This window comes from Crocuta crocuta, unplaced genomic scaffold (genome assembly GCF_008692635.1).
Source record: "Crocuta crocuta isolate KB4526 unplaced genomic scaffold, BGI_CrCroc_1.0 scaffold219, whole genome shotgun sequence".
Lineage (NCBI taxonomy): Eukaryota > Metazoa > Chordata > Mammalia > Carnivora > Hyaenidae > Crocuta > Crocuta crocuta.
Window position 1 is genome coordinate 1,774,859 of NW_027551572.1, and position 22,833 is coordinate 1,797,691.

A 22,833-nucleotide genomic window follows, 5' to 3' on the forward strand; every position below is an offset into this window, starting at 1 on the left:
TTGGAAATAGAATCAGAGATGGAAGTATGAGAAACCCTCAGCCTGATAGACAAGCAGGGCCATGCGCCAAGGAAAATGAGCGGGCTCTAAAACTGCAAAAGCCAGGAGAATAGATTCTCCCTGAGAGCCTGCAGAAAGGAATGGATACCTTCCAACACCTGTCAACACCCCCAGTGATACCCATTCAGGGCTTCTGACCTATAGAACTATAAAATATATTAAGTTCGTGCAGTTATAAACCACTACGTTTGTGATAATTTGTTACAGTAGCCAAGCAAACTAATACACCTAAGATTTTTAATTTTTTTCTGAAGACTCTGTCACTAAAATTGCATTAATTAAAAAAAAAAACAGTTAACATTTTCAGACTTCTCTTAAAGTATTGCATATTTCTTCATTTACTTTCAGGAGATAATCCACAGCAGCCAAGGGGACATTTCAAGAAGCAGCCAGGAAATGGAAAGAAATGAACAAGCAGCCTCCAAAGCACACAAAAGTGACGTTCTTGGAACAGAAATGGTAACTACTTAGAAACACAATGCTTTCCAGTTTCCAAAACTGTGTGGAAATTCTAACCTCCTTGTAAGCAATTGCTTTTAAGGTCTTTTATGTATTTAGTATCAATACATACCAGCATCTATTTCCCCACTTTGGCACTGATGTTCTTTGAAAACTAAAATGAGCATGCTAAATTTTTGAGTGCACTTTAGTTGTTAATTTATATATGTTCTGTTATAGCATGAACCTGTGCATTAAAGTAAGGGATAGGGGGGCATCTGGGTAGCTCAGTCGGTACGCAGCTGACTCTTGATTTGGCTCAGGTCATGATCCCAGGATCATGGGATCAAGCTCTACATTGGACTTCATGCTGAATGTGGACCCTGCTTAAGATTCTCCCTCTCTCTCCTTCTCTCCCTCTGCCCCTTTCCCCTGCTTGTGCTCTCTCTCAAATTAAAAATTAATTAAATAATTAAGGGATAGAACTTTACTTAGCATCCCTCAAAATGCACTGAAGTCTTGAATGAAAATCACTGTGAAATGAAGAATATATGTGCAGTACTAAAATAACGGACTTCTTAAAAACATTTATTTATTTAAAATTATCTTTAAACACAGATCTCCCATCTTGAAAAGCACACTGAGGAAATAAACCAAGCTTCTCAGTTCCATCAATATGTTCAAGAAACAGGTGAGAATTTGATATTATTTGATCCCAATATACCTTTCTCCTACTCATGTGTCTGGGTTTGAATGGAGGATTTCAAAAGCACATTCCCTCCCACTAAGGACATTTAGTAACTATGACTCATAGTCCCAAAGGAGACAAAGTAGTATTTCTATGTATAATTAGGTTCTGCCTGTGGTAATAGATGCAATAAGCTGCTAAAATAGTTCACTGCCCATCAGCCTTATGAATTCATCCTAAAAGCCTAGAAGGTGATACAGCAGTCATTTCCGAATTGCTTTTTGCCTCAGGCACCTACAATAAAGCTTAATGTTTATCAAGTTCCCTGAGAATAGAAATGTTATCTAGATCATATTACTTTTAATAATAGACTTACACACTTCTAAATTCAGTTTTCAACCTACAGATATGAGATTAAACTACAGACAAATCTGTGTGCAGTTTGCATAAGACAGGTACAGGCTCTCTTGCCTATAAAAGGGGAATGAGAACTTTTGTTGCCTTGAAGAGCTAAAAAGGAAGATTTAAGCCAATTGTGACCCAATTATTACTTCATTCTATCTGCATTTTGGTTTTATTTTGCTTTTTTAAATGAAGTAGTCTTCCTTTTCTGTCCTTCTGCTGTTCTTTTCTTGACTTATAACTTATATTATAAGCATGAAAGTAAAATATGCTTGTAGAAAACTTGAAACATACATACAATTAAAATAACAGTTCCATCACTTACGACTTCGCATCTAGAGATAACCACCACCATGGTTCTACTGTAGTTCTTGACACTAACTTACATAATGAAATAGTGTCATATGTATATATTTGTACCTTGAACCTTTTTCTTTAACATATATTGTGAGAAGCTTCCCACAGCATTACAGTTTCCTTCTCAAACATCCTGTTTTTGAGTTACCTAACATCCCCGGTATTCTTTTCTGTTTGTAGTCATTGATACACCGGAGGATGAAGAGATTCCAAAGGTTTCAACTAAGTTCTTAAAAGAGCAGTTTGAAAGGTCTGCCCAGGAAAAGGTCCTTTATTCTGACAAAGAGATGACCCCAGCCAAGCAGATTAAGGTAAAACTATTTCTCTACATGGAAACATATTAAGTGTAAAACGAGATGTAAATGCATAGCATTTTCAAATTATTGAATGTTTGATGTGGTTTTTCAACTAAATCTGGAGCCAGTACTTTTTTCTCCCATAAAGAGATTATTCTACGTGAGAGAAGCAGTAGAGTTAAAACTTTTCTCACTAGAAAAAAAATTAGGGAAGAAAAAAATTATATATGCTCTAAAGTTTAATAACTAGCATTAGATAAAATAATAAAGTCAATTTTAAATGTCAGATACTCTGCTTAAAATTACAAGGAAAACAAAATAATTCTCAAAAGTACTTTAAGACTTTTACTGTTTCCCTTTAGATTACTCAGCGCAGCACATTAAGTAAAGGAGGAAGAATACTCAAGATTATGTGTAAATGTTAAAATATGGAGTTGTTGATGTACTGAGTGGGGAATAGAACCCTAAAAGCGCAAATGAATTATAGAAAAGATAGTAACAAACACTGAATATTGCTCCTAAGTAGGTCTTTAAAAGGAGTCTGTCTTCTGTTGTTTCTAAAGGAGATATCATAGCAGGTGGACAGATAAGGGACAGTCCCTAGGAAATCTCCACCACTACACCCATTTTTATAAGATCTGATTTTCTTTCCCTTCAAGATCGAAAGTGAATATGAAGAGAGTTTAAAACCATCATCAATTGTGGGTACCTCTTCTACTTCTTGCACTTCGACCAGCCAGAGGAAGGAAACATCAACTGTAAAACATAGTGCCCACAATGCCACTTCCTCAACTCTAGCACAAGTTAATGCTACTCCTATGGGAAAGACAGAAGAATTTCCTCCACCCCCACCTGAAATATTTCAAACTCCAATAGATGTGACAGCATTTTCCCAGTCCCCTGAATTCCCCAACCCTCCTAGAACACCACCAGTACCCAAAGAATTATATTCTAAGCAAAGAAATTTGTACGAATTAAACCGTTTATATAAACACATCCATCCTGAGTTAAGAAAAAACTTAGAAAAACATTATATCAGTGAGGTTTCTGAAATTGTCTCTAGTCAAGTGAACCCAGGGAGCTCAGCTTTAGCTGATGTGCAACAAGCCCGGTATGTTTTTGAAAATACGAATGATAGTTCTCAAAAAGCTCTGAACTCAGAAAGAGAACACTTGGAGTGGGATGAAATTCTGAAGGGGGAGGTGCAGTCCATGAGATGGATCTTTGAGAATCAGCCATTAGATTCCATCAACAATGGCTCTCCAGATGAAGATAACATCAACAAGGGCATTGCTGATCAAGAAATCATTGCTGGTGGTGATGTGAAATATACCACATGGATGTTTGAAACCCAACCCATAGATACACTGGGTGATCATTCTTCTGGCACGGAAGAAAGTGCTGAGAAAATTCCTGAACTAGCCAGAGGAGATGTCCGCACAGCACGGTGGATGTTTGAAACAAAGCCATTAGACTCAATGAATAAAATGCATCAAAGTCAAGAAGAATCCATGGTAACTACCATAAAGGACGTAACTGGTGGGGATGTCAAGACTGTGAGATATATGTTTGAAACTCAACATCTGGATCAGCTTGGACAGCTTCATTCAGTGGATGAAGTTCACCTACTGCAACTCAGGTCTGAACTCAAAGAAATTAAAGGAAATGTGAAGAGAAGTATAAAATGTTTTGAAACTCAACCATTATATGTTATTAGAGACGGCTTAGGTCAAATGCTAGAAATTAAAACTGTTCACAGAGAAGATGTTGAAAAGGGAGATGTGAGAACAGCACGCTGGATGTTTGAAACACAGCCCTTGGACACAATTAACAAGGATATCACAGAAATTAAAGTTGTCCGAGGAATATCCATGGAAGAAAATATCAAAGGTGGGGTGAATAGGGCAAAGTGGTTATTTGAAACTCAACCTTTAGAGAAAATCAAAGAAGACTCAGAAGAGGTCATCATTGAAAAGGAGACAATAATAGGTACAGATGTCTCCAGAAAGTGTTGGATGTTTGAAACACAGCCATTAGACATTCTAAAAGAAGTTTCTGATGAAGATCCTCTAAGATCTGAAGAGATAATAGGGGGTGATGTACAAACTACTAAGCATCTATTTGAAACACTTCCAATAGAGGCTTTAAAAGATAGCCCTGATGTAGGAAAACTTCAAAAAATCACTGCCTCTGAAGAAGAAAAGGGGGATGTTAGACACCAAAAATGGATTTTTGAAACCCAGCCTCTGGAAGACATTAGAGAAGATAAAAAAGAGTACATACGAACAGTGAAACTTGAAGAAGTTGACAGAGGAGATGTAAAGAATTACACACATATCTTTGAATCAAGCAATTTAATTACATTTGATGCATCACATAAAATAGAGGTGGAAGGAGTCACAAGAGGTGCTGTAGAGTTAAATAAATCACTCTTTGAAACAACACCACTATACGCCATTCAGGATCACCTTGGAAAATATCATCAAGTAAAAACAGTTCAACAAGAAGAAATCCTAAGAGGTGATGTACGAAGTTGTAGGTGGCTCTTTGAAACAAGGCCCATTGACCAGTTCGATGAAAGCATTCATAAATTCCAGATAATTAGAGGAATATCTGCTCAAGAAATACAGGCTGGAAATGTGAAGTCTGCTAAATGGCTATTTGAAACTCAACCTCTTGATTCGATTAAATATTTTAGTAATATGGAAGAGGAAGAAAGTAAAACTGAACAAGCTACAGATATTGTTAAAGGGGATGTCAAAACGTGTAGGTGGCTTTTTGAAACCCAACCAATGGAGTCTCTTTATGAAAAAGTTTCATTAATGACTGACAGTGAAGAAATTCATAAAGGAGATGTCAAAGCCTGTACTTGGCTCTTTGAAACTAAGCCACTTGATACCATAAAAGATGACTCTGAAGCAACAGTCAAATTGCAAACTGTAAAACAGGAGGAGATCCAAGGTGGGGATGTTCGTACAGCATGTTTCCTTTTTGAGACAGAGAATTTGGACAGCATACAAGGAGAAGAAGGAAAAGAAATCAAGGCCATGGAAATGGATATCCAAGCTGGGGATGTCTCCAGCATGAGGCATAAATTTGAAAATCAGTCCTTAGATTCTATAAGTTCCAGTTCAGAGGCAGTTTTGAAAAAGATCAAAGCCCTAAAGACTGAAGATATTCAGAAAGGCAATGTTTTAAATTGTAGGTGGCTTTTTGAAAACCAGCCAATTGATAGGATAAAAGAGAGCCAAGAAGGTGATGAATTAGTTAAGACAGTGACAGACATACAAGGTGGGGATGTAAGGAAGGGGTGTTTTATTTTTGAGACTTTTTCTTTGGATGAGATTAAAGAAGAATCTGACTGTATCAGCACCAAGAAAACAACTACTGAAGAAGTAATGAAGGGTGACGTAAAAAGCTACAGAATGCTCTTTGAAACCCAGCCACTCTATGCAATTCAAGACCGAGAAGGGCATTATCATGAAGTGACAACAGTTAAAAAGGAAGAGGTGATTCATGGAGATGTACGAGGAACGAGGTGGCTGTTTGAAACAAAACCATTAGACTCAATTAACCAGTCAGAGACTGTGTATGTTATCAAATCTGTCACACAAGAAGACATTCAGAAGGGAGATGTTAGTTCTGTCAGATACAGATTTGAAACTCAGCCATTGGATCAGATTTCAGAAGAATCACGTAATACCGTGTCCACTGTAGACTATATTCAAGGTGGAGATGTAAAAACGAGTAAACAATTATTTGAATCTGAAAATTTTGATAAGAATACATACATAAGAACGGTAAGCGTCAATGAAATACAAAAGGGCAATGTTAAAACATCTACTTGGCTATTTGAAACACACACTATAGATGAACTGAGAGGAGAAGCGTCAGAATATGAAAATATCAAAACAGTCACCCTAGAAGATATACAGAAAGGTGATGTTAAGCAGGCAGTATGGCTTTTTGAAAATCAAACTTTGGATTCTATTAATGAAGTAGATGAAAGCACCACAAAAATCATCAGGGAAGAAATCCCTCCTTCTGATGTCAAAACAACTACATGGCTCTTTGAAACTACACCCCTTCATGAATTTAATGAAAATAGGGTAGAGAAGGTAGAAATTATTGGCAAGAGCATTAAAGAAACGTTGCAAGAACTCTATTCTCAAAAAGTTATTGAGGCTCCTGGAATCATCATTGAAGCCAATGAAGTAGGGGATGTTCGAATGGCAAAATACAGGCTAATGAATCAAGCATCTCCTGAAGTACAGAAAGAAGAAATTATTAGGGTTGATCTCAGAAATATAATGGTGAACCTACTTTCCAAAAGAGACTGTATAAGAAGAGAGATTTCAGTTAGTGAAGAAGAGAAGGGAAATGTTAATTTGACCAAAACTCAATTATTAAACAGATCAACAGAATTTCATGCTGAAAAAGAAGAAATAGTGAGTGGTGATGTACAACAAGCAATAAAAAACCTGTTCTCTGAGGAAAGATCTGTAAAGAAAGGCATTTTAATTCAAGAAGATGAAAGAGGAGATATTAACATGACTATCTATTGTCTTCTTCATGAAAACACTGGTGACACAATTGAGCGTGAAGAAGTAATAGGGGGTGATGTGAAACGTTCCATTCATAATTTGCTGTCTTCCATATCAAGCAATAAAATATCTGAAAGGGCTAAAATTGATGCCTCTGAGAGGGGAAATGTTCAGTTTTTTACAACATGCATAGAAACTGGAGCTTTGGATTATCTTAAGCAACTTCAGACAGGGTCAAATGAAACATTAACATCTGAGAAACGAGAGAGGGAGGAAGAAATAATTGGTGGTGATGTGGAGGGCACAAAACTGTTACTGAAGAAAAGGCAGTCTCGGGTCGAACGTACTGTTAATGAAGCCGACATCATCCCAGGACATGTGCATAATACAGTTAAGGTTTTTATGACAGAGCCTCAGACTACATTTTGCAGGACACCCAAAGAAGAAATTATAAAAGGTGACTTGAAATCAACCCTAAATTCCCTCAGCCAGGCCATGAATCAGAAAACAGTGGCTAAAACAGAAGAAATTATAAAAGGTGACATGCTGTCCACACTCAAGTCACTTAAGGAATCAAGCCACCAATGGACAGAATCTAAACAACCCAATGCCATCCCTGGTGATATTGAGAAAGCCATTGAATGCCTTGAAAAGACTGCAAACACAAGAACAGAAATCCTGAAAAAGGAGCTTATCCGAGATGACCTTCAAATGTCATTAAGGAATCTGAAAGAAGCACAGAGAGCTTTTAAAGAGGTAGATAAAAAAAGTGTAATGAAAGAAGATGTGAAGGAGGTGATGGTAGGTTCCTCAGAAGAGCAGAAAACAAAGATTCATCAGGTGGCTGAGCAGAGGGACAAAAAAAGTCTTCTTCAGCCAAGACCAGGACCGTTTGAGCCAGCAGCCAGGTGGCAAGGGGGAACAGATGCTCCCAATCAAACTACAGGCAAATCTTGTTATGGGAATTTGATAGAAGAAAGAACTGAAGTTAATCTTCCAAAAGCCCCCAAAGGCACCATAAAGATTGTCATAGATCGTGAACAAAACAACGATGCTCTTGAGAAAAACCTTAGAAGACTATCTAATTCACACCACAAAGCTAGTAAAAATGTGTTGGAATCAGGGGACAAAATGGGTATCTGGATGGATACCACAACAGAGCAGCATTTTAGTGATGAACAGATGACCAGACAATTGACTTCAACTGTGTCAGCCAAGGAACATCTAAAAACTAAGGAATCAGAGACAGTGAGAGAACAGAAGAAGGATGCAGTCTTTAACTCTACCCAATCTATTGGTAAAACAATTGGAAGCCAACAGACTCAAACGTGTGAACTGAGGAATGACCACCAGAAGACTGAGTCTTTCTCTGTAAAGATTCCAAAACATACCAAACACACTAAAACATCAACAGATAGACAAAGCCCAAAGCCCAGTCCAACCCAGGGTGTAGTCAACAAGACAGTTGTGGAAACTTGTGAAGTTTCAGAGGACTTTCAGAAGCAAACTTCATTAGAGCAAGAAATACAATGTTCTAGGAAAGATATAAGGAAAAAGAACATGAACCCTCAACCAATTTTGCCTATAGATCAAGACATATCAAATACAACAGAAGTAAAAGTCTCCCCAAAAAGCTACAGTAAATTTAAGGCAATTGACAAAAAGCAGGCTGATGTTCATCTGAAGAGCCAGGACTTTCTAATGAGGACAAATACTTCCACAGACTTAAAAATGGCAATGGAAATGTCCTTTAATTCAATCAATGTTAACCCTGAAAACAATGCAAAAGAAAGTGAGTGTTCTCTTCCACCTCCTTCTCCACCTCCTCCACCACCTTCCAACACATCATCTGAAATTGAATTTCCTCTTCCTCCTCCACCTCCTTTAATGATGTTGCCTGAAAAAAATGTTTTTCCTCCCTCACTGCCCACAGAGATGATAAAGGCTGAATTTGAAAGTTTCCCAGGCCTCCCTCTTCCTCCACCACCAGAAGATGAGAAATTTGAATGTCTATCAATGTTTCCACCGCCTCCCCCTCCTCCTCTTAAACCATCGCATCTCCTTCCCTCCTCTGTTCAAGAAAAGCGCAGTGGAGCATTTGTACAGTATTCCAAGGAAGAAGCCTCAAGTTCTAAGCAAACTCATTCTCAGGCAAAAGTCCTAACTGGAAAATCAGGGGTAATTTTGCCACCTCCCACATTCCCCAAACCCAAATTTTCCAAACAGATCGAAGATAAAAAGAATCACGGTTCTCCAAGAGTTGGAATGGAAAATTCCCTGCCAGATGTGGAATGCAAAACTACTCCCTCAAAAGATCAGAAAAATGTAGTAATGGTGACTAGCACTGAACACACAGAGTTGAAGCAGAATGTATCCAGAAGTCTTGATGAAAGAAAACAATTATCTATGGACTCTAAAAGGTCTCTCTCACAGACAGTTCCAGAAATTTCACTATCCAAGGAAAAAACAATAGCGCCTCTTGTAAAATCTCATTCATTCTCAGCAGGCTCAGGACAACAAAGTCCAAAACCTTATATGAGAAAATTTAAGACACCTTTAATGATTGCTGAAGAAAAGTATAGACAACAAAGAGAAGAGCTTGAAAAACAGAAGCATGAGAGTTCTTGCTACAAGATAGTCAAAACGGAAAGCCCAAATCAAAACATGTCAGAGCCGAAAAAGGAAGTGTTGTTACAAAAAACAAATGAGGTGGTTCCCCTACCTGGAATGGATTCTCAAAGTCATTCTCAAGTACTAGGAGTGGGTACTGATAACCAGCTTTCCACAACACCAGGAGTGACCGTTGCTGCTGAAGGGCACCAACCTGTTTTCCCAGCCTCAGAAGACAAAGATACCGTGGAAAAGGAAGTTATACAGAGTTCGAGGGACACACTACAGTCTATATCACCTTGTGAAATTAAACAGAGTCACCAGGAATTTAAGACACAAGAAGCACAACAGAAGTATGTGGAGGAGCAGCTGCATTTGTCCCAAAGAAAACCAGTTTCCCCAAGTTTCAAAGTTAAAAGTATCCAGCTTCCAACTCCAGATCACAAATTAAAGGAAACAGACCACATCTATGAAAGCCATAAAAAGCAATCTGAAGTTGATGTTCAAACCATTAGCAAACAACAGTACCAGAAATCTGAGAGAACTGAAGCAAGCACTGAATATAGTAATAAGCAATCTGTAGCTGAAAAATATTGTCAATTACCTAAGAAGGAGAAAAGAGTAACAATAAAATTGCCAACAGAACCCGTAGGGAAAAGCCATGAAAGTAAACTCAATATAGTTCATGAGAAGCAAAGAGAATATAGAGACTCTGAGAGTGGGAAACTTCCAGGAAGCGAAAGAACAAATCAGGAACCATCACTGACTGGTCCAAAGGAAGAGAGACCAACAGTTGAAAGAAAGCAAGAACGTTTGAATAAATCAGCACAGAAGGTAGTCAAGCAAAAGGTTACTGATGTATATCTTGATTCACAGACACAGAATTTTCAGCAAACACAAACACAGACTTCTGAAAGTCAAGTTGAACATAAAAAATTGCCCGAGCCATATAATAATCTGCAGGAAGAAAAATGTCTTGGACTCAAGGGCATACAACAGAAACAAGTCTTTTCTAATACTAAAGATTCAAAGCAAGAGATTACACAGAACAAATCTTTATTTTCCTCTGTGAAAGAATCCCAGCAGGATGATGGAAAATGTGCTATAAATATATTGGAATTCTTGAGAAAACGTGAAGAACTACAACAGATATTGTCTAGGGTAAAGCAGTTTGAAGCGGAGCCAGATAAAAATGGCCCTAAAATATTTCAGACACTGTTAAATATTATTCCAGTATGGCTATTAAGTGAAGAAAAAAGACAGTATGGAGTTTGCATTGCTATGGAAAATAACATAGAAAAAATCAAAGAAGAAATAACGCATATTAAAACTCAAGCAGAGGATATGCTTATGTCCTGTGAGAATACAATTCAAACAGCCATGATGATATCCTCCAAAGCAGGAAACCAGAGGAATAAACCTACCAGCCTTAACGAAACATTATCTAAAATATCTAGTGCTAGTGACCAGCAAGAAAATACCATTGTAGAAAAAACAGAGCACCATCAAGTAGCAACTCACCATGAAGCAACTGCTCACAATCACGTGAAAACCCATCATGAAATTAAATTAGATAATAGCAGGATCTCTCCTCCATCCTTAAAAACACGCCCACCGTCACCAACTTTTATAACAATCGAGTCTACTGCCCGGCGAACAGAAACCTCTACTAAGGATGAGCTCTCTCAGTCCCCTAAAAAGGACAGTTTTGCTGAACCATCACCAAGAAGTCCCGTGGCACAAACGTCTAGAGTCGGCAGAGCAGATGCGTCCCCTCCTCCACCCAGGAGTCGCTCTGAGCAGCTTGTCAAACTCAAAGACACCACTGCAAAGCTGTCCAGAGGGGGCGTCGCGTGCACATCAGGAACTCCGGTTCCGATTGTAGAGAAAAGGTCTGAGATCATTGCATCCCCTGCAACACTTCGTCGTCAAATTAAGATAGAAACCCGTGGTAGGGACTCTCCACCCACAATCACAATACCTATAAGTGTAAACCACGTAGATAGTGGTTCCTTCAGAGGATCCACGGAAGCTCAAGAGGAAGTTAGGCAAGTGGAGAAAAGAGAGACTTACATTCACAAAGACACTGGGAATTCCGCGCAGCGCCTCCTGCCGGACACTGAAAGTTTTGATGCGGTGGAAATCATCCGCAAGGTCGAAGGGCCCTGCGGCTCAGAGCACAGGCAAAGGTATGAAGCCGCCAACCAAACTGTTCAAATGGCTGAAAATTTCATGAGTGACCATGAAAATGAAATAAACAGATGGTTCAGGGAATTTGAAGATGGGCCAGCTTTTGAAGCAAAGTCAAATAGAAGAGTTTATACCAATGGAGAAATAAACCATAATATGAAACAAGAAAGTCGTTCGTTTTGTAAGGAGGAATTTGGATTAACATCTCTAGAAAATACAAGTTTTACAGGCTTTTCTTGCAATCGTCCTAGAGAGCTGCAAGAAAAAATCCCTGTCATGCAGCCCAGCGTCCGCTCTGAAACAAGGACTGTAAGTGAACATTTCTCAGGTGTGGATGCTTTTGAGAGTCAAGTTGTTGGGTCAAAGATGACGGTCTCTTCATCACATGGCTCAGAAGCTGGCAAATCTGGCTTTGACTTCAAGCATGCGCCACCAACCTATGAAGATGTCATCGCTGGCCATATATTAGATATTTCTGATTCACCTAAAGAACTCAGGAGGAATTTTCAAAAGGCATGGCAGGAGAGTGAAAGCATTTTCCAAAGCCTGGGTTGTGCGACCTCCGATGCGTCTGCCACTGAGATGAGAACCACCTTCCAAGAGGAATCTGCATTTATCAGTGGTAAATGAGAGCGTGCAGAATGTGAAGACTAACCCACTTAACGGCACGTGTTCCAAAGCCAGGATGACTTGTAGTTAGAAGGATGCTTGGAAATAACCAAAAACTAACAGCTTTCCCTGGCGGAGGATATCCTCCTCTTTACAATGCTTGCTTTTACTGCTTTGTTTTCACAAAAGCATCTAATATTGGAGTCATCTGCACTGTGCGAGAATAACAGTATAGATTGATTGAGTCCTGTATTTGTCAAGGTAAATCAGATTTTAGATAAAGCAGCAGATGTAATCTTGTTATTGTGACAGTATTAATAATTATATGTAACAGCATATTANATGAGGCTCAAAGCAGTGCTGAGGCTGAAAGTTCTATGTCAGTTTTGAACCACTGTCTAAGCGCTTGTTAGTGATAGAACTCCTGTGGTTCACAGGAGCTGGTAGTCACCTGAGCCCAGCAGGTGGCTGCAGGGATGATAGAGCCAGGGAAGAGGTAGGAAACATGTAAAAGGCAAACATGAGCATCCCCAGAGCCCTAAAATCTGAAGCCATTAGATTGAGGAGGAATGGCCCTGAATGTCTCAACGTATTCAGGAGTCTTGTTGCGTTCAAGTTAGGAAATGGTGTCACAGAGTCCACATGAAGTCATCAAGGAAATTAAACAAATACAGTATTGTCAGCTTTAAGAGATATCTAGGCACTCTGGAGAACTCTCTCCAGGATGCTTTAGTAGGTGAAAATTTTGGACACTGATTGTTCTGGAACCTCAAACCTGACAGTAGGATGGCCTGTCTCCACAAAAGCACTATTAGGACAGTTGTCTCAAGAGCTTTTACTTTAACTGCATGGCTAGTCAATACGCTGTTATTTCTTTTGGTTTTACAGTGTGACTGAAGACACTATCTTATAAACTTTGGTAAATTTTTATTTTTAGAAGCTGCCTCTCCAAGACAAGGCAATATGTACACTTTGTCAAAAGACCGTTTATCCAATGGAGTGCCTAGTAGCGGACAAGCAGAGTTTTCATAAATCCTGCTTCCGATGCCACCACTGCAACAGCAAACTGAGGTAAAAGACTGTGGTCTGTGGAACACATATTGGAGGAGCCTAAATGTACTTATAGCAGCATCCCTCTAGAAGATACAAATTTTTCTACATCTTGCTGTCATCCGTTAACATGACTACAAAGGAGGGTGTAGTCAGGTTCCTTTTTTCTCAGGATGGCTGTGACCCTTTTCCTTTTGAAATCTTGCTTTCTTAATCAAACCCAGGAAGGTTCCTTTTGTCTAAACCTGGAGATCACACCGATGAGAGAAATCAAGAAATGCTGTACAAATAGGCATTTTTAAGTTACCCCTTCAGTCTGAAGTCTGGATTCTACTTTCTATCTTATTTTGTTTTATTTGAAATTTTATTAATTTATTTACAATGTTTTTTAAGTTATTTATTTATTTTGAAAGAGAGAGAGAGAGCACAAGCAGAGGAAGGCAGGGAGAGAGGGAGAATGAATACCAAGCAGGCTCTGCATTGTCAGCGCAGAGCTCTATGTGAGGCTTGAATTCACAAACCTGTAAGATCATGACCTGAGCCAAAACCAAGAGTCGGTCGCTTAACCAACTGAGCCACCCAGGTGCACCATAAAATTTTTTTAAATGTTTATTTAGTTTTTGAGAGAGAGAGAGAGATTGCAAGCAGAGGAGGAGTGTAGAAACTACACTGACAGCAGAGAGCCCAGTGCAGGGCTTGAGCCCACAAACTGCAAGATCATGACCAGAGAAAGTAGAATGCTTAACTGACTTGAGCCACCAAGGTGCCCCTTGTTTATTTATGTTCGAGACTGATAGAGTGTGAACAGGGGAGAGGCAGAAAGAGAGAGAGAGAGAGAGAGAGAACCCCAAGCAGGCTCTGTGCAGCACAGAGCCCAATGTGAGGACTTCGTCTCACAAACCATGAGATCATGACTTGAGCCAAAATTAAGAGTCACACACTTAACCAACTGAGCCACCCAGGTGCACCATAAATTTTTTTTAAATGTTTATTTAGTTTTTGAGAGAGAGAGAGAGATTGCAAGCAGAGGAGGAGTGTAGAAACTACACTGACAGCAGAGAGCCCAGTGCAGGGCTTGAGCCCACAAACTGCAAGATCATGACCAGAGAAAGTAGAATGCTTAACTGACTTGAGCCACCAAGGTGCCCCTTGTTTATTTATGTTCGAGACTGATAGAGTGTGAACAGGGGAGAGGCAGAAAGAGAGAGAGAGAGAGAGAGAGAACCCCAAGCAGGCTCTGTGCAGCACAGAGCCCAATGTGAGGACTTCGTCTCACAAACCATGAGATCATGACTTGAGCCAAAATTAAGAGTCACACACTTAACCAACTGAGCCATCCAGGCACCCCCAATCTCATTTCATTTCGAGTAAGCTCTGTGCCCCACATGGGACTTGAACTCAAGACCCTGAGATCAAGAATTGTATGTTCTGCAGACTGAAACAGCCAGGCACCTCTAAAGTCTAAATTCAAGATCAGTAGTCAGCAAACTTGTTCTATAAGGGGCGAGATAGTAAATGTTTTCAATTATATAAGCCATGCGATTTCTGTCGCTACTCAACTTTCTGGTTGAGTGCAAAGCATCCACAGATAACTAAATGAACAAGTATGCTGTAAACTAATGGGCTCAATTGTATTCCAGTAAAACTTCATATTCAAAATTAGGTGGTGGGCTGGAGTATACCTATGTCTGGGTATTGCACCTAAGTAAAAGAAAAAAAAAGAATATAGAGTATTGTCAGTGTCAGGTAAAATATACTGGTTTTTTGTTTTTTGGTGTGTTTTCTTTTTTCCTGTCTGGTGCAACAGAAGCACAATATCAATACAGTTATAAATGCCTTTTAATGAATGTGGCATTTGGTGTGGCTATAGTTTGAGATGCTGGAATTGTAATTATTTTGCTAAATCCAATATGTATCAGGCTATATCTGGCTTAAAGTAACAATGTCAAACACCCTTACTGCAATGTTCTTTATTTTTGGTTTCCATGACACCAGAGTATAATAGTTTCCTCCTACCTTCTGGGTGTTCCTTCTCAGACTCCTATGTGGGTGTCTCTTTTCTGTTCATTTCCGAAATGTTAGAGTTCCTTAGAATTGCATTATGGCCATTTATTCTTCTGTTTATATTCTTTATATATATAGTTTATGGCATCCACTCGCATCACTTTAATCGTCATCCATGTGGAAGGAAGAACTCTGAAATCTGTGTAGTAGCCCAGTTCTCTCCTCTATCAGATGCTTATATTTCAATGACTGGCACTTATCTCCAATTATCTTTCTCACTAGTACACCAAATTCAATATGCCCCATTATCTTCTCTCTTCTGAAATTCCTTCCTTGACTTCTGGTCCGTATGCTACTCTCTCAATAAATGACATTAACACTAAATCAATGACCGAAACACGAAGTTTCCTTTCAGTCCTTCCTCTTCTTCATTCCTTATGCAAGCAATGACCAACCCCTATATTTGATGTCCCATAAATGCCTCTTGAGCTGTACATTTTTCTCCATTCCCACAGCCCAGGTATCTTCCAAGCAAGTGTCATCTGTCACCTGTACTAATGCAACAGTCTTTCTAGCAAATTAGCCTCCCTGCCCCCAGTATCTCTTAACCTCCATCACCACCACCAACTTGCCCCAGTGCCATGCTTCATAATGTAGTGACAATGATCTTTCTAAAATGCAAATCTGAGGTCACTTCCCTGTTTAAAACATATGATGGTTACCTCTATCAAAGTAAAATTAGCTTCTTACTATGAATTAACGGGCAATTCAGAGCCTTACCCCAGCTCCTTTCCCAACATCCCTTCCCATTGCATGTTACTGTTCATGAAGACTGACTTTCTTTCTATTCCTCAAAGTCATTAGCTTTCTCTCTCATATCTAGTTGATCCCAAATGTTATTTCCACTCCTGTAGGACTTTTCCCATGCCTCCCCTCTAGCACTTCACCAGGCTAATTAATATCCACTCATTCTTCAGACCTCAACCGAGACTTTATGTCTTTGCAAAAGCCTGCTTCAAGCCCCACATAACGATCAGGTGTCCCTCCCATGTGCTCCCAGAGAATCCCGTGCTTGCCCCATTCCTAACGCAATCTAATGTAACTGCTTTCCAGCTGTGGGGACTATGTTGATGGTTGACTCCCACACCTTGTAAAGGCCTGACATTTAATGAGGACTGAAAAATATTCAATGACTGATATTTTTTTAAAAATTAATGTTTATTTTTTGAGAGAGAGAGAGGCAGAGAGGCAGGAGCAGAGAGAGAGGGAGACACAGAATCCGAAGCAGGCTCCAGGCTCTGAGATGTCAGCACAGAGCCCAACATGGGGCTCAAACTCACAAATCCTAAGATCATGACTTGAGTCAAAGTTGGACGCTCAACCAACTGAGCCACCCAGGTACCCCCAGTGACTAATATTTTTAAAAAGTCATTACACCAAAAGCCCCAAATATAGGAAAAAAAAAAAAAAGCAAATGTATGGTTTAATAAATTATTGTAAAGTGAACTTTTTCTAGCTAGTATCAAGGTCAAGAAATGAACATTGCCAGCAGGTCCAGAAGCTCCTTCCATGTGCCTCACCCAAACACAACCAGCTGTCTCTCTCCGAGTAAACAGTGTGCTTTTTAATAGCTTTTTTCCTTGCATTTTTATAGTTTTTTTTTTTAATCCAAATATGCTTTCCTGGATATTATACTTTAGTTGTGTTCATTTTTTAAAACTTTGACATGTCTTTTACATCTTTCAAATCTATAGAGTTTTCTATCCATTTCTTTCATTCATTACAATTTATTTGTGAAGAACCCGAGATATCTGATGTGTAGAATTATCCACAGTCTGGATTTGCTGATTGCCCACTTATCGTGTAGTTCACATACTCCTTTCTCCCCTATGTTTCTGACAAACTGTCAGCTGAATCTAGATTCTGGTTTAAACTAACATTTGATACCTTTTGCAAACACGTAAGGAGTGTTTACAAGAATATAGTAAGCACATAGTGTCTGCTTATGCCTGGTTTTGTGATCATGGCAGATATTGGAATCTTAATACCTATATCCATTAATTGATGTTCACAAAATGTTGATATTCTCTTTTTGTTCTTTCTTTTTCATTATTAGTTTGAATACTTTTACAGGTGTTGCTTCCCCTCATCTACTCTTTGGTTACTTTATGGTACATTTGGTTAAGGAAAGGCAGAATAAATACATAACTTTTTTCCCTTTGTTTACCTGCTTTGCCAAAGTATCAGTTATTTATTTAACAATGTAATGAAATGGTTCCTTATCCTCTCCTAAGAGGAATCCAATTTTAAACTCCTATACTTACATATATTTGATTGATTTCAATCAGATGCAGTTATTATCATTACTGATGCTCAAATTATTCTATACGTGGCCTCTTCAGGTTGTCTCTTCAGTCCTTTTGGCAAGACCTAAGTACTCTTTGATAGTTTCCTCATTTTCTGGTACGACTAGGTGTTCTGTACTCATTTGGTACATTTACTTCCTCCAGACCCAGAATCAGTCATTTCCCTTTATTGTGAGTCAGTTCCCTTTATTCCCTTTATTTTTCTACTGGGTTGGTTACAATTTCAAAGCTTTCTTAGTGTGGAGAGCTAGTAAATGTTTATATATAAAGAAAAAATACATCATGAATTTGTAGGAATATCTCAAATTGAATTCAAAACTGCATTGCTTTTGTGTTAGCCTCTTTTCTATTCCACGTCTGTCTCCTTGTTTTCACTTCAAGACCTCTGGTTCTCAGAGACAAAGGAGATGAAAGAATTAGAATATCCCATATTTGGAAGCACCTGGGTGGCCCAGTTGGTTAGGAACCAACCCTGGTTTTATCTCAGGTCATGATCTCACGGTTTAAGAGTTCAAGCCCGGCATCAGGCTCAGTGCGTTAGTTCAGAGCCCACTTGGGATCCTCTGTCTCCTCTCTCTCTCAGCCCCTCACTCACTCATGGTCTCTCCCTTTCTCCCTCTCTCTCTCTCTCTCTCTCTTTCTCAAAAATAAATAAAACATTTAAAAAAGAGAGTATCCCATATTCATTTGAACAAATTTTGGAATAGCAAAACTATCAGCACCCCTAATTTGATTATTAAAACTTTAAAAACTGGCATTTGCTCCCATTCATCCGCATTCCATTTTTTTAAAAAATTGTGCTAGGTCTTCAGTGTCATATTAAACAGCCATCACATATCACACCACCTCCCTCATTGCCATCATTTCATCTTAGTTTATAGGTAATATATATATATAATGTTTGCATTTGATCTTTATGTTTATACTTCTGTAGCCATTCTAGTTATGCAAGCTTATTTTCTAGTAGATCATTCAGAAAAGGCTGTTCTGTGATCTTGCTAGTGGAAAGTCAGTTTTGCTGAAAGTAAAATCATTGACTTATACTTTCTTTCATTGAATATTTTAAATGCATTATTACATTTTTTTGACATAAAGTGTTGAAATTACTGATAATAATCTAGATTTTTTCTCATATAAATCATATGCTTTTTTTCTTTTTAGATAAACACAAATGATTTTTTTTTCCTTTTTATTTAAAGTCCAGTGATTTTACTAAAATATTTCTTGATGTTGATCATTCTGGGTCAAATAGTATCAGTTACCTAGTGTGCCTCTTTCAGTACATAGTTCTATACCTTTTTATATGAGGAAAGTTTCCTTAAACTATAGCTTTTTATCATTTAACCTATTGCATTGCTTTATTTTCTCATTCAGGAACTTCTTTTATACATACATGGATATTTTGTTCCTGTCTTTATTATTTGTCTTTCTCTCAAATCCTCTTTTTTCATTTCTGATTGTAAATTTTCATCCTTTTAGTCCCCTGTTTCTCTTCTTAAAATATTTTCTATTGTGTTTATATGCTCTTAAGTTCTTTTAGTTTAATTTTTATTACTTTTTTCCTTTTATTTCTGATATTTTCCCCAGATTTCTAACACATTTATGACATTTTTCTAATTACAATTCATGCTGTGCTTTCAAGCCCTTTTATCATGTTTTAATGTCTTTTAGCTCATTTTTTAAATTTTGATATTGAGAACATGTGTTTCTAGCATGTTTTCATTGTCTGTAGTGATATGAAAAATGCTCCTTACTCTTTCATTTCTTACAATGACTTTGTATGATATTTGACCTTAATATTTTTCTGTGGCTTATTTTCATATGGCATTGGTTTTCCCAAATCTTAGAACAAAGCAATGTTCAGGATGGTTTTCCCAACTTCATAGAACTGCCTCTTCTAGTTTTCATATACTGTCCAAAAAACTATAATGGCTTGAATTCTAGAATTTCCTATCTTGATTCCTCTCCCCCATGTTAGTTAGGACCCTCTCTTTCATTTCTGTCATCATTATCCAATTATATTTTTATTCCACTTCCATATTTTTGTTCTCAGTATAAAGTCTTATCCTAAAAGGGGATTGCAGTTGGTCAATTTTGAGAGTTTTAACTTCTTTAGCCTCCTCAGACTTCCCTGCTACAGGACCCTTGCACTCACTGGCCAATGAAGAAGGTAAAACCCCTCCCAGCCTCTATCGGCCTGAGATTCTTTCCAGAAAACACTGGCTATTTTGTAGTCTTATATTTTTCAGTCTTTCGGACACCTTCCTTGCTTCCTCGGCTGTCATTCATGCAGATGCGACTCTCAGGCTAGTCTTACAGTTGTTGGTTTGTTTTTACTTCCTTATGTTTTGGGTTTGGTGGGGATACTTTGTCACTTAGTTTTTTTAATGTTTACTTATTTGTTTATTTTGAGAGAGAGCATGAGTGCGGAAGGAGTTGAGAGAGAGGGAGAGGGAGAGGATCCCAAGTAGGCTTCCTGCTTGGCACAGAGCCCACTGTGGGGCTTGATCCCAAGCCAAGAGATCACAACCTTATTAGCCAATATCAAGAGTCAGACATCTTACTGACTGAGCTACCCAAGCACCCATCACTTAGTTTTGTTATAAATTTTATCCATGGGCTTTAAGTTTTGCTATCTATTTTGTGTATCTGTTTTTATGTGGAGATTCAGAGAGATTAAAAAATAATGTCTGACTAAATTTGATTTTAATGTTAACAGGCACTCTATTTGTTGATCTCCCCAAAGAGGCCAAATAAACAATTGCATCAGCAACTTTTCCAATACATTCAAAATCTAGTTAACAAGGAAATTTAAATGGTTGATTTGTGTGTGTGTACTTTTCAGGATTTATTGAAAATTGCAGCCCCCCTCCCCACACAAATCACTGAGTTAGCAAAGGTTTAGTCTTATCATTTTACACCATCTATAACTGCATATGTATTACACTATAATACCTATTATATCAGTACTTGACATACAACATGAAATTCTAAATACTGTAAGACATGTATCCTGTTGAATATTAGCAGTAACTATTATCTAACAAGAATGTTCAGTTAATAAGCACATTCCTATTGCCAGTCAGTTAATTGCACTGAATCTCTGACTCATTCTTGAAATCATTAATTTCCTAATTCCCTATGAATTTATGTTATATATATAGAATGTTAAACATTTTTTTTCTTTTTTTTTTTCTTTTTGGCAGTTTGGGAAATTATGCATCACTTCATGGACAAATATATTGTAAGCCTCACTTTAACCAACTTTTCAAATCTAAAGGAAATTATGATGAAGGTTTTGGACACAAACAGCATAAAGATCGATGGAATTACAAAAATCAAAGCAGCTCAATGTATTTTATTCCTTATGAAGACACAAATATGTGTAAAAGTAGTGTGGAAAACACTGCCTTACTTGGAGATCTTAATAAACATTTAGATGATGGTAACAGTAGAGGACAAAGAGATGATTTGAGAAAATTCAGGGAGAGGGGAAAATTAAAAATCATTTGGCCCCCTTCCAGGGAGATGCCTAAGAAAAACTTCCCCCTTGAGGAAGAGCTCAAAATGAGTAAACCTAAATGGCCACTGGAAATGACATTTCCTACATCCTCTGAATTTAAAAGTGAATCACTAATAGAACCCATTAAAACTCTGGAAAATAAAGGGCAGGAGCAAGATAATGTTTCTTTCCTGCAGCCATATCTGCAGTCCATCCATATGTGTCAAAAAGAGGATGTTACAGGAATCAAAGACATGGAAATGTACGAAGCAAGAAAAGATGAGAAGAAGGAAGGAAATAAGAATGTGCAAGATAAGCTGAATGAGGCTGAAGATACAAAGAATAAAAGGAAAAGTGAAATGGATCTTAATGACAACAATAATGTGGTTGTGCAGAGTGCTCAGAAGGAGAAAAATGAAGAAACTAATGAACCTGATGGTGCAGAAGTTTTACAGGTTGCTAACACTGATGATGAGGTGGTGCCAGAAAATTGCAAAGAGAATTTGAATAAGAATAATAATAACAATTATGTAGCAATCTCATGTCTGAATAATTGCAGGCAAAAGACATCTATTTTAGAATTTCCTAATCTATTACCACAGTCAAGGGAAGCAAACTACACCGCAAGTGAATTTCAAATTGAAAATTTAGAAAATGCATCTCGAATCTCAGAGTTACTTGGTATATTTGAATCTGAGAAGACGTACTCGAGGAATATTCTAGCCACGGCTCTCGGTAAACAGGCTGACAGAGCTACTGCTGGCAGTCCCGTGCAGTCTGCCCCCAAACCGAGTCTCAGTGGCAGGTTAATAGGAAAGGAGGAAAGCTCCTTAGCCTCTTCTGATACAAATATCTTAAACATCAAAGGAAACCATGCAAATAACAAAAACCTACACTTCTTCTTTTCTAACCCTGTGAAGATCACTGCTTTTTCCGAAAAGAATGAGAACATTTTCGAACATGACTTAATGGAATCTGTAGATCAAATTAAAAATATGCCATGTTTGTATTTAAGAGAATTTGGGAAGGACATCAAACATCGGCATGGTGCAATAGGGACAGCCCACGTTAATGGGAATACAAGTTGTGATGTTCTGAGCAGTGCACATGCAGCTAAGCCTTCGTTTCCTAGAGTGGGGGTCCAGTCTGAACAACTCACCGTGGAAGAGCAAATTAAAAGGAATAGGTGCTACAGTGACACTGAGTAAAACATCTCTTCCCATTTGCAGTTCACACTCAGGCTGAGAAACACTGATGTCTGAAATGAGAATAGAGATTTCGATAACCTTTAGTTGAACTTGTAAACCTGATGTTTGGAAATTTCATGTCTGTCACAATGGGACTTTCCTTGTATTAAGCTATACAGTGTTTTCCATAATCGGTTTGAATCTATGTTTATTCTGAATGTAATGAAAAGATGAAACAATATGGCTCTGTTTTCCTGTCAAATGGCACTTCAGTATATCGCTGTTTTCAACATGCCAGATAACATCACTGGCAAAATTCTATACTGCTGATATTTATTATAATTCTTATACCTTCTCTATAATTTCTGCTGAAATAAAATTAAATCACCTGGGGTGCAAAGCAAAATACTTCTGTAACTTTTTTCCAAATATATTGACGTTTTAAGTATACATGCTTTCCATCATTTGGAAACTGTCTTTTCAGGGGCAGGAGGTATTTAACACACACACACACACACACACACACACAC

The 22,833-nt window shown here is 38.1% G+C and overlaps 1 protein-coding gene across 1 annotated transcript; it reads left to right on the forward strand.

Moving 5' to 3' along the window:
- The first annotated feature begins 501 nt into the window (after nucleotides 1–501).
- Nucleotides 502–22,563, forward strand: XIRP2 (xin actin binding repeat containing 2). The gene is made up of 7 exons (XM_077751190.1): nucleotides 502–519; nucleotides 1,117–1,189; nucleotides 2,126–2,256; nucleotides 2,901–8,156; nucleotides 8,232–12,207; nucleotides 13,148–13,265; nucleotides 20,821–22,563. The coding sequence occupies exons 1-7, from the start codon at nucleotides 517–519 to the stop codon at nucleotides 22,322–22,324; spliced, it is 11,061 nt and encodes a 3,686-aa protein (XP_077607316.1). The 5' UTR covers nucleotides 502–516; the 3' UTR covers nucleotides 22,325–22,563.
- Nucleotides 22,564–22,833: the final 270 nt, after the last annotated feature.